Here is a 14815-nt window from a genome sequence, read left to right as displayed (position 1 = left end):
TTCTCAGCACTGATCATGAATGATTTGTAATATTCCTGCAGGGTGGTGACTGCACTGTATTATGTTCCTATATGTTACCACTGCATGTATGTAACTGACATTTAGGCTTTTAAAGACGGTATAGGAGTAGAGTGGAGGGTAATAACGGTTAATACATCTTTCTTTATGTGACTGAAATTCATTCTCACTGTATTACAGTTTACCTGATAATAATTACCAACAAGACATCATTGTTTACCCATAATTTATTTACCATTACATCATTATTGCTATGGCTATACATCTACAGGGAGGTATGCATATATACTGTGATCCTATATGCATAGAAAGCATAAAGACTAATGATGAGTATAACTTCAAATGTTCATAAGAGGAGAGTATTCTCTGCCTCTCTGCATTACAACCCACACTACCCTACTGCTAGTGCACTTACCATGCATGTATTAGTCAACCAGTGCAGCTTTACAGTGCAGACCCAATCGTAAAGACAAACGCACACACACACACTGCTCTGCTCTGCTCTGCTGTGGCAATCTACATCCAAACAGTGATGAGAGAGAACGGTGCTGAGGCCAATATAGGTTAAGACATGTATGTGCTGACAGCCTGCCTTATTTGCAGCCGCTACAGTATGACATGACTGACTCCACTGGCTTCTAATACATTACTGAAAATGATGCATAGCCACTTAGAGCCGGAGCTATATATTGGACATTTCCTTCTTTAGATGCAATGAATCGATCCTCCGTTCCAGTGCTGGGCTATCAGTCCGCACAGAGGGCTTAAAATAGAACAGGAACGTAAAGCTTGAGGAGCGCCTAGCTTAGGTGGGTCGGTCTATCTTTCTATCTGCTCGTCTATGCGTGCAGCTCCATGCAGAAAACGTGAGAGACGAGGCATAGCTTCAACTTGATGCATTTTGTGGTCCTGGAGGAATGGGGGTGGATGTGGGTTCATTGCTGCACCGATCGCGGGGACAAATAAATCTGGAGGAGAGTTTTCTTCATGCATGTATGGTGATGGTATAGGAGGAGGAGGAGGAGGCGGATGCACACAGTGAATATAAGTCACTCCTGATTCGAAATGACATTAAACAGGCACCTTCTCTCCCCTCTGTTATAGGCCTACTGGTTCTATAACAGCCTGTGTGATGTCTGTTGCAAGAGCACTGGCCTACATACAGTGCATAAGGATGGGAAAGGCTCAACCGCACCCCAGAGCTGAGAACAGCAGCTGTTGAGATGGATGCTGCACAGATAAAAAGCCAACAGGGAGGGTTTTACTTTTACTACTCTCAATGCCAGGCTTCAGTGAGCTCTTTGCTGTTTCAACCCCCTCCTCCTGCTGCATCTATCAATGAAACATTTCAGGTAAAGTACAGATACTCTCCACTTGACTCAGGCATTAGCGTGTGTGATAGTGGTGATGTTAGTGAGACAAGCGCAGATGAGAAATTAGTTCCTATGTAGTGTATACGGGAGGAATGTGAGTGGGATGTGATGCTGCTGATGATGGGGCATGGTGACACACCCCTTCATCCTCACAGCATCCTCCTCCTCCCTCCTGAGCAAGTTACACCTGACCCACCAGCACACTCACTGAGCTTCTTGCAGGAGCAGTGGCAATCTGCAAACAGGACTTTACCCTGGTCTCAATTGGCCCGAGCATGTTTCCTCTGGCACAGAGCTGAAGCCTATATGGGCCTGTGAGTGAGTGAGTGTGTGGAGGGATCTGCAGGATGTACACACACACACAAACACACACACACACACATGCACAATCAGATACAGTGGCGGGGAGCAGAGGTCCTGATGCTGAAGCACACGAGAGGAACGGAGGTGGATGGACTTCTTCAGAACGGAAATAGCCCAGGCCCAGTCTCTCTCTCTCTCTCTCTCTCTCTTTTTTTTTTTTTCTCTCTCTCTCTCTCTCTCTCTGTCACACACACTCACACACACACTATGTTTCTCTTCTCTCTCTCTTACTTTAACATGGCCTCCTCCTTCGCCTCCTCCTCCCGCTGCCGAGCCAGCACAGCCATGATGATCTTCCTCTCCTCCTCCGTCAGGTGGCTCAGGTCCGGCTCCGGGATGGCCGGGGCGACGGGTGGGCGCGGGCCGCCCCGAGGGCCCACCGAGGCGAACATCTTCCCCACCACCACCACCACCACCACCACTCTCCCTCCTCCTGCTCCTCTTCCTCCTCCTCCTCCTCGCCTCGGTCGCGATCACGGATAGAAAACCCGCTGGCGGAGCCCACGGATCACGACATGGCCCACGGACAAAGCGGCGGTTGGAGCGACTGATGCGGAGTTCCCATGGCGGTGGCGGGGGGCACCCAGGGCGGCGGCGGCGGCAGCGGCAGCAGCGGTGTCGGTGCTAGCGGTGGTAGTAGTAGCGGTGACGGTGGTGGTGGTGGCGCCTCCGTTCCCGGTTGCCGTTTTCAGCTTCTCGTTCTCCCTCTTGCTGCTCCGCTGTCTTCTCCCCCCACCCCCCTCCCACCGCCCGCCTCTCCCCTCCACCACCTCCGTTTCACGGGGAGCCCATATCTCCGGCGGTCGGTCGGGATGATGGCACACGGGGGAGGATCTCGCTTCCTTCCTTCAGGCCAGGCAGAGGAGGGGGTCCCTGAAGGCGGCTCGGGTCTCCGCTCGGTCCGGTGGGCTGACTGTGTGGCTGCGGGGCGAGGCGGCGACTTCTTGTTTTCCAGCGCCGCCGCTGATGCTGATGCTGATGCTGCTGTCAGGGAGACGGAACCGTCAATGGGACCGCAGCCCCTCAAGCGCGTTCACTTGTCTTGCGACGGGAGCGCGCAGCCCTCATTTGAGAATGGGGGGCTCCACTCACCGTTCAGATGCGCGCTCACGCCATCCTATAGCACACATAAAAATAAAGGGTTCCTCAAGGGTGCCTTGTTGGATTATAGGACCATAATAAGTCATGCATGTTTGGCATCACTGAAACAAGAATCCCTTTTGGTAACATATAGTAGTTTATTCTTAATTTATCCTAAAAACATATACAGATCTCGGAACATACATACTCATGTGCCCTATACACATATAAGCTCCTACATAGCCTACAAGATGACCAGAAATCCTTTAATTTAAAATGGTTAAAACCAAACCACTTAGAAATCTGTGATAAACTAATTGATAATGACTATAATGGTGGTGTAAGGATATTGCTTCAAAAAATGATACAGCATTCATTTTTAGTTGTGGTGAAACTTCACTCCAAATTGGTTAATTAATGTATAGGCTAAGTGGATTGATTACACTATATTTAGGGCTTTTTAATGGGTTTTCTGCATGGTTTAAAACCCCTTAAAAATTAGCCAATAACATAAAAGCCATTCCTTAATTTGTATCTTTAAAGGATTTCAAGGATTTCAAAGGGCTAAAAAACCTTTTTTCTGGACTTTGGCTAATTTAAGTAACCAAATTGGGTCTTTGAAATAAAACAAGCAAAGACAAAAATATCCAGTATCAAAATCTTCATCTTAAACCCCCAAACCATTGATCCACTGTGTCGAGGAGCAGTAGAGCAAAAGTGGAAAGAAGAGTGATTTTATTGCAATCAATGGGAAAGTAAATTTGCAATGTACAACAGTATAAAGAAATAAGATGAAGAAAAATGACAGAAAATGCTGCAAAAATAGACCATGAAAATGAAATATAAGCCTACAGTGTATGATATATGAAGTGTTGTAAGTAAAAACAATTATGACATGCAGAATACCACTCTAAAGAAACATTTTCTAGTATTGTATGAACCCTCCACAGTAAGAGTGTATGCACTCTCCTCCTCTTCCTCCTCCTCCTCCTCCTCCTCCTCCTCCTCTCAGCCACCAATCATTGCGTGTTAGAATGACGCGCATCCCCTTTTTTTCTCCTTCCTCCCTCCCTCCCTCTCTCTCCCTCCATTCTTCCCTTCTGTCCTTCCTCCTTATCCATCCTTCCAGCAGTTCCCAGCTTCCACCACTCTCTCCCACACACACACACACACACACACACACACACACACACACACACACACACACACACACACACACTCACACACATACACTACTTCCTCATGCTGAAAAACAATCTGAGGGAAGCCTGAGGTTTATCACATAGCCATGCACATGTATGACTATAGGGTGACATTTACAGTATGTCAGTGGACAACACTGTAATTATGGGCTGTGGGGGTTCCAAAACAGTACTATGAAGATATAGGAGAACATGACAGAGTGGGGACATGTAAATCATATGTACAGAATTGTATAACACATGATCATATATTGAGTCACAGTGACCTAAATTTGGAAACAAATTTACTTAAGTGGACTATTCTTAACAACAGATCCAGATTTGGTAAAAACTGATTTCTGAGCTATCTATTTGTTGACTGGTTTGAAAATGGACAACTTTTTATACAGTTATAAAGACCCTGTAGTAAAATTAGGCCATGCTACATTTTCTGGAAGCCTCAAGAGTCCCTAACCTAGACAGTATCACCATCAGTTCATAGTGGAATTTAAAATCAGCTTCTGCATCTTTGTATTTCAGCACCATGGTCAGCTCACTGCACAGCAGGGCTGCTGCAGACAACAGTAATATCAGGAGAATAGCATACAGAAAAAACCCAAGCCTATAGTCCCAACCCTTCATCGTCATCATCTCATAATACACCAAAACCAACAAACCAATTCTCGGAACATTACTGCAGGGCATGCAACAATGCATACTTGCTTGACTTGCTCACTAGCTCTGAGTCAGCCTAAAGGAGTTTCCTATTTAGAGCCACATGCTAAGGGAAGAAGCCAAATAATTCAACTACAACAGACACATTTCAATAAACATATTGGTCAAATAAAAGAACATCTCAGGTAGGCCTGTCTCCGTTATGAAGAAAGCAAAGATGAAGAAGGTGGAAAAGTCAGAGAAACATCTGCTACAATAGATGATAGAAACATGACTGTTATTGGTCATGTAGAGTATCGTGCCCTGCAAACCACGCCAGTAGCCCATGCTACTGTATCTGTATGCGTGTATCAAGGCCTAATCAGGGGCTGTTTGATGGCTGATGACTGAGCTATTTGGTATCTTAAACCTATAGGTACACAAACATAGTTTGCATGTTTTTATGATTTATTCTCTATGTCATCTGTGTTTGGAATATGTAGTTTGATCACACTTGCTGTTGGTAACCTGCAGTCACATGATATTAACCAGCCTGTCTATATCAAACCACTGATTTCTTCACTGCTAACAGTCAAGCAAATTATCCTATTAGGAAGCTTTCTGTAGTCCAAGTAACATTTTTAATGGGACAGAGACTGTTTGTTCTTAGTTATATTTGCCCTTGTTGACAATGCTAAATGGATCAATGTGGCCTACTTAACTATTAACTGGACTAATTGGTCTTTTTATGTAATGTTTAACTTTCAGTCTACTGCACTGGTTGCATCAAGCAACCAAAAATAAAAAACGGAAATAAGGAAATTTTGCCTTCATAATAAGAAGCTAGGTTTTGTTTTGTTTTTTTGTTTTTTTTATGACCACAGAACTTCAAACACAGCACTGTGTAAGCATACTACTACTACTACTACTAATAATAATAATAATAATAATGATAATGATAATGAGAATAATCACAAGCATATTAATATGAATAATCATTTTAAATCAAGTTATAGTAAAATGTTTGACCCTTCCTTAAACTGTATGTGTTTTTCTGTTTGTTCAAATAGACATAGGTAGGTTATATAGGTTATATAGACTACATAGATTAAATAATAAATATTGTCACAGTAGCAATAGCCATAAGACATACTGCACAGTAGGTCTGTTACATAATTTTTCACAAATCTACTATAGATAACAAAATAAACACAAGGCTCCTGTATATCCCAGTTGTTGTAATATAACCTTGTTACATCCAATACATGCTATTTGAACAGTGAATGGTGCTGAAATGAAGTCTAATAAACCTACCAGAAATTAAAGTTTAATGTGTGAATTGCACAATTTCAGCCTGTTTGACCAGAACAGATTAGTTCCTCACAAACACTGAAATACCCCTCAGATACATTTCTTAACAGTGTTATAAATCTATTTTATATTTCATTCTTAAATTAATGAAAAGTAATAAATAAAACATAAAGACCTGCCAACAAACATTTGCTCCTGTTTGAACCTACTGCTGTTGTCACGTGTTGCATTTGATTTTGAAAACGTCATGGTAACTACATATCGGAAGTGCTGCGAATTATTGTCAACTTCACCAGTCCTCCGTGACAGTCGGTAAGGTTCCTCGGTTGTTTCTTATTATATTCGGTGTGTTAGCGGTATAATGTGGACATGAGAAGGTTAGTTGTAATGTTAATGTCGCCTATATTAAGCCTGCGATAGCCAAGAAAAACAAATAGCGTCCCGTTACGCTGAATGCAAATAGGCCAATCTGCTCATTTTCATAGAGTTGGGTTGTACCGCTATATGAATGTATGTATTCATATGCAGTCAGTAGGTTGTACACACAGCCTGCGCCGTTGTGTTCAGTGACAGCAATGTTAGTTCAGTGTTAGTTTAGTGTTAGTTTAGTGTTAGTTTGGTTGCCTGCAGCTTTCCGTCATGTCGCAGCATGGCGGCGCTGCTTCTTGACTTGAGTCTTTCCTGATTTCTACTTCAGCGCACACACAGCTCATCAAGTGGCTTTGGTTTAAGTTTCAAATATGTAACACACCTGTTTTAATATGATGTTAGGCTATAACTTTATTTCTTTCACTCCCTGACGAAACATACTGTTAAACAGCGGATATTTAAAGAGACTTAAGATTTCATTTTGTTACTTTGTCATTCAAGGAAGCTTGACCTGCAGTATCCTTGTAGAGAACAATAAAAGATTATTTACTTTGATGTCTCATAAATTCATTCATAGGTCATAAAATAAAACTGGAGTGATGATGACTTTTATCTCTAAAGCCTACATGTAGGCTAAAGCAAAGTGTTGATTTATGATTTTATGATTTAGGCTAAATTCCATGTTTGATAACACGTGCAGATGCAATAAACAATCATTTTCATTTCTAATATAATTAATGAATCAGCGGAACCAGTGGTCTATAGAATAGTGCACAAAATAATGAAAACTTCCCAGCACTATTTTCTAGAGCCCATGGTGGAGTCTTCAAATGTGACCTTTATTCCAAAATTCAAAAATATTCAGTTTACTTTCATAAAAAGCTCAGAAAGAAGAAAATATTCACAAGTGAGAGATGCTTCTTTTTTTTGTTGCATTTTTGCTCAAAAAGGAGCATTTGTTTAATCAATTATCAAAACAGTTGCAGCCTTAGTCTTCTGTTGATCAACTTATCAATTAATCAACTATAGTTGTTCCACCTTTTTGGATTCACATTATGTATTTTTATATTTTTTATTTATTATATATTTAATATATGTCTTTCATATTAATGTTCACCCAGTTGTTATAGAAGAAGAAAAACACATTTCAAAGTGGTTTACATAATGCATTAAACTTGAAAAAGGAAATAGAGAACTAAATATCATAATGTAAAATAAAACATTCAAAAACATTTTTAAAAAATCAATAAGATAAAAACAAATAATCAAATACTGCATAGGTAAAGAAGTGCATGGTCGACAAAGATGAGCACTTAAGCTTCAGTCAGAGATGTTTGAGAAGTGTGACACTGAAATTAAAGCTTGATTTTTATACATTTAAGGTTGAGAAACACCACAGTGTTTACAATTAAAGATTTGAAAATATGTCATGCAGAAAGCACAGGAAGTGAAACTCACATCATGCTGGAACTGTCTGTTATGATACGGCACGTTTAAAACCACATCCTGTTTATCTCTCCTCAGTTTCTTCTCAGGTGATTGACATGTTGCCTGTGCTGGTGATTCATGGAGGGGCGGGTCATATCCCAAAGGAGCGATCAGAGATGTCCACTGCAGGGGTGTGTGCGGCAGCCCGAGCAGGGTACGCCGTCTTCCAGGGAGGGGGCAGCAGCATGGACGCTGTGGTGGAGGCTGTGACCCAGCTGGAGAACAACCCCTCCTTCAATGCAGGTACTGTGATGTAAAAACACACTATGTAATTAGTAGCATCCTATTGTGCCCGCTGGTTCATGACCTACTGGAACACTTGAATAGAAAAGAGCCATCGTTAATAAAACTAGTAACAACTGTGCTTTTCCTACTATGACAAGTCAAAATGTCTGCTGTGTAAAAGGCCTGCTGTCTGTCAGTCTGTTCACCACTTTCTCATAACTCAAGCAAGCATTTTGACACAATTGTAACTAATTACAGTGTTAATTGCTGCATTACACTGCCTGAATGGAGCCATCGTTAATGCTGTAAGCTACACCTGTGTTTTTCCTGCTATGACAAGATAAAATGCCTACAGTGCAAAAGATCTGTGGATCTGATTCTTTTAGAAACAGTAAAGAAACTCGAGAGCTCTGATGCTAGCAACGTTTACAGGATCAGTGGGGAACTGTCAGACTCTCTAGGACCTCACAGAGGGTGTAAGATGAATCGAAGACCATTAGTGGCTAAACGTTGTCATGTTCATGTAGAATAAAAGAAGAACTGGGAACAAGATAGCAGTGTACAGGAATTTTTTTGTCTTTTTAAAAAGGATTCTTAAGACTTCTTTTTGTTTAAATTATAATCTCAAAACCATTAACCATTAAATGGTAAATGGTTAAAGTCAAATTTATTTTCAGGGTGTGGATCAGTGCTGAATGTCAAAGGAGAGGTGGAGATGGATGCCATTGTGATGGAAGGGAAAACACTGGCTAGTGGTGCCGTCTCTGCTGTTCGCAACATAGCAAACCCCGTTCAGCTAGCAAGACTGGTCATGGACAAGGTATGTACACCTGTATATATAGTGTTGTACAAGTATATAAGGCAAAGATAATATGCAAATACTATGTGCAACTATGTATGTTGATACATTTAGACTCAAGTGTTAACAGCACACTGTATTATTGTGTGCAAGAATTAAACTTTTCTTTTAATGCCTACATTCTGCAGATACTGTATGCATGATGCCACCATGAACATTCAAATACACTCACAGCTGTTGATCTACATAGCTGCTAAATTGAGATAAATGCAGATTCACATCTCAACTTTGCTAATGACAGATTATTTGCAGGTTTCAGTACAAACTTGATGAAATGTGCCAAAAGAACCAAAATAACATGTAATGTAGCTTGAAGAAAGAAAGTATGAACCATGATTATGACTGTAATCTGGTTTGGACATTGGCCTCAAAACACTCCTGCTTTCCAAGTATAAATCTGTTTTGTAATAATTTATAGATGTGTTTTATGGATGTGAACTTTGATCTCTGTTTTAGACCAGTCATGCCTTTCTGACAGCGGAGGGTGCCAATCACTTTGCCCGGGTCATGGGTGTCCCTGAGGTGCCCCAAGAGTCCCTCATCACTGAGTACTCCCGCATGCGCTGGAAAAAGAACCTGGCACCGGATGCCAACCCTGTGGAGTGCCAAATGTGAGACATGACATCACATGATAATATTTTTGTTATTCCTCCATGCCTTTTTTTGCTGTATATTATTTCCCAAACACTTGCGCATTCTCCTCAACATAACTAAATACACTACTGTACCTCCTTGCCGTGCTATTGGCTCCTCATAGCTCCCGAGCTCCGTCTGAAGTATTTATTTTCAAAGGAAGGATTTTTAGCACCCGCTGAGCTCACAGGTCAACAGCAGCAAAGTGGATTATGCTGCCTGCAGGAGTGATATGAGAAGTCTCTTTGTTTTAATATACTTTATTGCAAGAGTGCACAAGTTAAATGTCCATTGCTTAGATTGCATAATTTCTGCATTTTTTGCATATTTATACTTTTGCTTCAAGAAAAGAAAGAAAGAAATGAAAATTATATAGAGAAAAAAATGTCACATGCATAATTACATGAATATAAAAAAATGGAAATACTGATGCTGCAGAGATATTACCACAAAGCAAACTGATGATAATAGTACATTCATTCATTAAAGTAACGGCTCCAATTAGTCTGCACTGTAACGTATTAAAGAATCTTGTATATACTTTCCATGAAAACTCCCTTCAATATTTGGAGTTTGTTGTTTTAAAAATTGCTTTATGCACATTTGACTTCATTGGATCCTGTGTTTCCTTCAGTTCAGTTTTTCTACAATTCTATAGATTTTTATATTGATTAATAGTTTATAATCATAAAAATACTACCAAAATTGTGCTCTCTTTTTCGGGAAATTGTGAAGGAAGTTTCTAAGTTGAAAATATTTGTGGAAGTATTGGTTTGAGAACATGTTATTTATTTAGATTAGTTTACTTTAGATTAAAATGAAGTAATTCATAAATCATTGTGATGTTCCTTCATGTTTTGTTGTGTAGGGGGAAGATGGGCACGGTTGGAGCCGTGGCAGTTGACAGTGAAGGAAATGTAGCCTGTGCAACCTCTACTGGTGGGATTCTGAACAAGATGGAAGGACGGGTGGGCGACACCCCCTGCATAGGTCAGTTCTCACATCTGTAGTGTGTAGTTACACATATTTGAAAAAATGAAAGATGCTGTCTGATAGAGAGCTAGACTCATTGGCTTTAAAGTGTGAAGGTTGTAAAGGTTTTTGTCAGATTGTTTCCTTGTCTTCAGTTATCTGTTTAGACTTTGACCAGTACATCTGGTTATTTAGTAAACAAAGGCAGTTTGGTTAATAGTTGGCTATGAGCTCTGTGATTTCTAACAACATATCATACAACAGAGCTAACATGTTGCCTGGTGCATGTTAATATATTTGTATTTGTATTTGCATATTTGTGTTGAATTTTGTAAAAATTGCATTACGTTCAGTCAAAGTTGAGGGCTTCACATTGACAACCAGTGTAATACTCACCAACTTACTGTGTCAGAGATGAACAGCACTGACTGGCTCATACTAATAACACAATGCTGCATGACAAATATGCCAGAACCTAAAGTGTCATTTGAGAAGATATTTACTGTATGTACGTGCTGGTGTGACAGAGGTTAAATCATCTCAGGGTTGTTTCACACTGAGCACTGATTGGATTTTGACAGTCATGTTTAACTCCAGACCCTGAAATGAGCAACAAATTGTTAAAGTTGTACCAACAAAGTCAATGAAGCCAAAACTTCAAATCAGAATGAAATTAGTCATTGTTTTAATAAGATACAAACTCACAGAACATTGAGACCAAACATTTAATAACTCAGGTAACTTAAACCAACAACAGTGAACATAGTGGAGCATTTATCAGCTAAACAGCTGATATTTATCTCAGGAGGACTAAAAACAGAGCTAAAAAGAGAGTGAATGTTGGACTAACATTCATCAGGTGGACAGAAACAGGCCTTCAAATAAATATTAATGTTGCTCTGTGTCTGCTGGATGTGTCTCTAAACAGGTGACTGTTAGCTAACAGTCGTCCTAACAAATTTATGTTGTGTTTGCAGCTTGTTGCACTGCCCCCACATGGCCAGTTAATATAATGACTACTACTTGAAGATCACAGTCTTTATTATTCATTTACTAGCTTACTTGTTTTGGCCACATCAGCCTGAAAGTCACATTTAGCAATACAACTGCAGAATAAAGCAGTTCAAAAATACAGTGAGTGAATTTCAAACTGGCTTTACATCAAATGTTAAAGAAGGAGGTGGATTTCTTTTCAAATTGTAGCTCATCAAGTGTGTGCCAGAGTGTCAGAGTAATGTTCTGCTTGGTGTGTGTCAGGATGCGGAGGATATGCTGACAACCAGGTTGGAGCCGTGTCAACTACAGGCCACGGAGAAGCCATCATGAAGGTTACTCTTGCCAGACACATCCTGTTCCTCATGGAGCAAGGTAACACACACACACACACAGAAACATTTCTGCAGTGAATATAGATAATGCTTGCATGTAAATCATGCAGAGATTGGGGGATAGGTTCAGTTCTTGTTAGAATAAATGACACAATAAGGAAAACTCTCCCCCTCAGCCATTATGAACATGGCTGGTACCAGCTGTGACTTAAACACACTCATTTACATTTCCTCTAATTTAGAAGTGGGTCCTTCTTCAGTGAGTGCACCAAAAAAGTGGCCACTGAAGTTGGAGTTCATACTGTACTGCATGTATACAGTGGGAAAAGAAAAATCTCCATTCACACAGAAGGTGATGTTTCATCCCATTTTATGACCTAATTTCTTCTCTTTTGTGCTCTCAGGTCAGTCAGCAGAGGCAGCCAGCGACTTGGGTCTGGCCTACATGAAGTCCCGAGTGGGGGGCCTGGGCGGGGTAGTGACAGTGGATCCCCAGGGCCACTGGGCCGCTCGCTTCTCCAGTCTGCAAATGTCCTGGGCTGCAGCCCAGAAAGACACCCTGCACTATGGCCTGCACGCTGGGGAACACTTCACCCAGAGCATCACTGACCCTCGCTGACAGAGCACGCAACCCTCATGAAAATACGAGTAAATAATAATACATGGTCTGCATAACCCAGGAGAGGATACGTGCAAGGACAACAGTGAGAATTATTTTTTTATTATGTAATTTCTTATTGACTGCAAGATGGAACTCATTAAGAGACCAACCAAAAATCTTTACTGATTAGACCCCATCATTAAAATATCTACAGTGTTAAGGCAGTGTGTGATTTCCCATGATCCTCCGGCTTCCAGATGTTCTCCGGAAACTGACGAGACTTGCTGTTGAAGTAAGATCTTTGTCTGAAACCACATGAATTTCAGCTGGAACAGGATTTATTTCCACAAGAGCTCACTGATCTGGACCTGGAGTTGAGTTTCACTCTGGAGACAAGCTGTCATGCACACAGGAGGTGGATAATCCAACTCCATAGTCTAAACAATCTGCATGATAAGAGAGATGATGGTGCAACATCAAACCAATTTTTTTTTTAATCACACATCAGCAAATCAGCTAACTAGTTTTTGTCTCCAGAACAAAAGTTTGATTAGTTAAAAAAATAAACCATATTTGCCGCAGCTTAAAATGTGGGCCCAACATAAGAATCTTTATATCTTTAGAATCTTATCTTACTTTTTTTCCTATAGTTGGTTTCAAACATAGACTGTATAAAAATAATGAAAGTAGCCACTCTGATGTCACCCATTGGTTTGTGGACTTCTGTTTTGAAGCCTCGACTTTGGCATTTTGAGTGTCACCATCTTGTTTTTTTGGAGCCACAAGTGATGAGAAGTAAATATTTTTGGACAAGAGCGTGGAGCTGGGGAGGAGCTCCCGAGGGTCCAACTACAGCACCCATGGATGTATTATAAGAGCTGGATAGGCCTCCACAGCTCAGACTTGCACCCAATTTTTTTCTAGTGGTCACTCGCAGTATTGCAGCAAAAAATCCCCCAGCCCCTCAAAAAGCATTTTCCCTATAGACCACCAAAAAAAGAGATGTCTGTAAAACTGTTGACAGGACCCCTCGAACTGCAAACAAGGTCAAATATGACTCTTTCTATTATGAATTTTTGATGAGGTTTTATATTTGTAAAACTTTACTTGAGCTGAGAAAAGTGATTTAAAAATCTGTGACGTCACCATAGTGTAAAGTCTATGGGCCAAGTGGGAACTCGGGGGCGGGGCCAGTAGGGGAAACACTACTGTGCATATTCAGTGGGCCGCACATCACGGAAGTAAACCCGGAAGCTAGAAACTTTTTTAAAAATGGCACCTATTCAGTCCTATAGAAATTGCTCGGCTGGCAGCGCATACGCCAAATAAAATTTCTAGCTCATTCACTGGAAAGTTTTACAAATATAAAACCTCCATGGATCAAAAGTTCATAATAGAAAGAGTCACAATTGATGTTGTTTGCAGTTTGAGGTGTCCTGTCAACAGTTTTACAGATGTCTCTTTTACAATGGTGGTCTATGGGGAAAATGCTTTTTGGGCCGCAGGGGGATTTCTCGCTGCAATGCCACGAGTAGCCACTGGGAAAAATTGGCGCCCTATCCAGCTCTTATTATACATCCATGTAATACATCCATGACAGCACCTTATGCCCCGCCATGGTAGCGACTTGTCAATCAAAACGTAGCCACGCCCTAAAGCATAAACGGCTTTATCATCTATTTTACTCTAAATGGGACCATAATTTACAAAATGAACATCATGCTGTATTGAAGAAGACTTGAGACAAGCAACTGACACCATAAACTCCTTAGGAAAGTGTTCACTGAGGAGATGAGGTCAGAAGTAGGGTCATTTTGGCCCCCTGATGGCCATTATAGAGAATGCATGTTTAAGGCACTTCTGCATTGTCTTCACATTTCAGACCTGCTTAGTTTCAAACTTCACCGAAGTTGTTATCCCACTATCACACACATACACTATCCTCATATATGCAAATTTAAAGCAGTATTGATCTGATCTGTACTGGATTAGTTGGCAGACAGGGGACATGTTGTAGATGATGTAGTAAATTCAATTGTTCGTGAAATTTAGAATTTTGTACTAAAATAAATGAATAAAAAATTTACTGGGCAAATAACTACATAATACTCTTGTTTTTTTCAAAATCTAAACAATTCAACAGTTTGAATAATGGATGGAAAACCAGAAATGTTTAAATACTGCCGAGTCTTCCTGCTGTGTTCACGTACTTTACCACTCAATGAACACTAACACTGTTTTGATTTAGATTTTCACCTCCTCATCCTGTGTAATCATATAAATGTATTGAGAGCTACTGGTTTGAATCTGTGTGTTGAAACAGTAAGTCCCTGTGATTTTTCTGTGGTTGTAGTGGGAAT

The 14815-nt window shown here is 40.7% G+C and overlaps 2 protein-coding genes across 24 annotated transcripts in view; one reads left to right on the top strand and one right to left on the bottom strand.

The window, feature by feature from the left end:
• The window catches only part of LOC121911669 (regulating synaptic membrane exocytosis protein 1-like), a 101313-nt gene extending 99110 nt beyond the window's left edge, over positions 1-2203 (bottom strand). For all 16 annotated transcript variants that reach the window (XM_042433384.1, XM_042433387.1, XM_042433390.1 and 13 more), the window contains exon 1: positions 1986-2203. In XM_042433384.1, the coding sequence (XP_042289318.1) occupies positions 1986-2146 (161 nt within the window). In that variant the 5' untranslated portion in view covers positions 2147-2203. The remainder of the gene's footprint in view (positions 1-1985) is intronic.
• The window catches only part of asrgl1 (asparaginase and isoaspartyl peptidase 1), a 69701-nt gene that overhangs the window by 42971 nt on the left and 11915 nt on the right, over positions 1-14815 (top strand). For 3 of the 8 annotated variants that reach the window (XM_042433413.1, XM_042433411.1, XM_042433414.1), the window contains 7 exons: positions 1123-1370; positions 7874-8080; positions 8740-8882; positions 9378-9532; positions 10423-10544; positions 11784-11894; positions 12259-12675. In XM_042433413.1, coding sequence (XP_042289347.1) covers positions 7894-8080; positions 8740-8882; positions 9378-9532; positions 10423-10544; positions 11784-11894; positions 12259-12473 — 933 coding nt within the window. In that variant the 5' untranslated portion in view covers positions 1123-1370; positions 7874-7893 and the 3' untranslated portion in view covers positions 12474-12675. Of the gene's footprint in view, positions 1-1122; positions 1371-2068; positions 2084-6191; positions 6358-7873; positions 8081-8739; positions 8883-9377; positions 9533-10422; positions 10545-11783; positions 11895-12258; positions 12676-14815 lie in introns of those variants that run through there. The other 5 variants (XR_006099923.1, XR_006099922.1, XM_042433415.1 and 2 more) reach the window with 4 other exon arrangements.

The sequence above is a fragment of the Thunnus maccoyii genome, chromosome 14, assembly GCF_910596095.1.
Source record: "Thunnus maccoyii chromosome 14, fThuMac1.1, whole genome shotgun sequence".
Taxonomy (NCBI): Eukaryota; Metazoa; Chordata; class Actinopteri; order Scombriformes; family Scombridae; genus Thunnus; species Thunnus maccoyii.
Note: the sequence above shows the minus strand (reverse complement) of the source record. Positions and strands in the feature narration are given on the sequence as shown.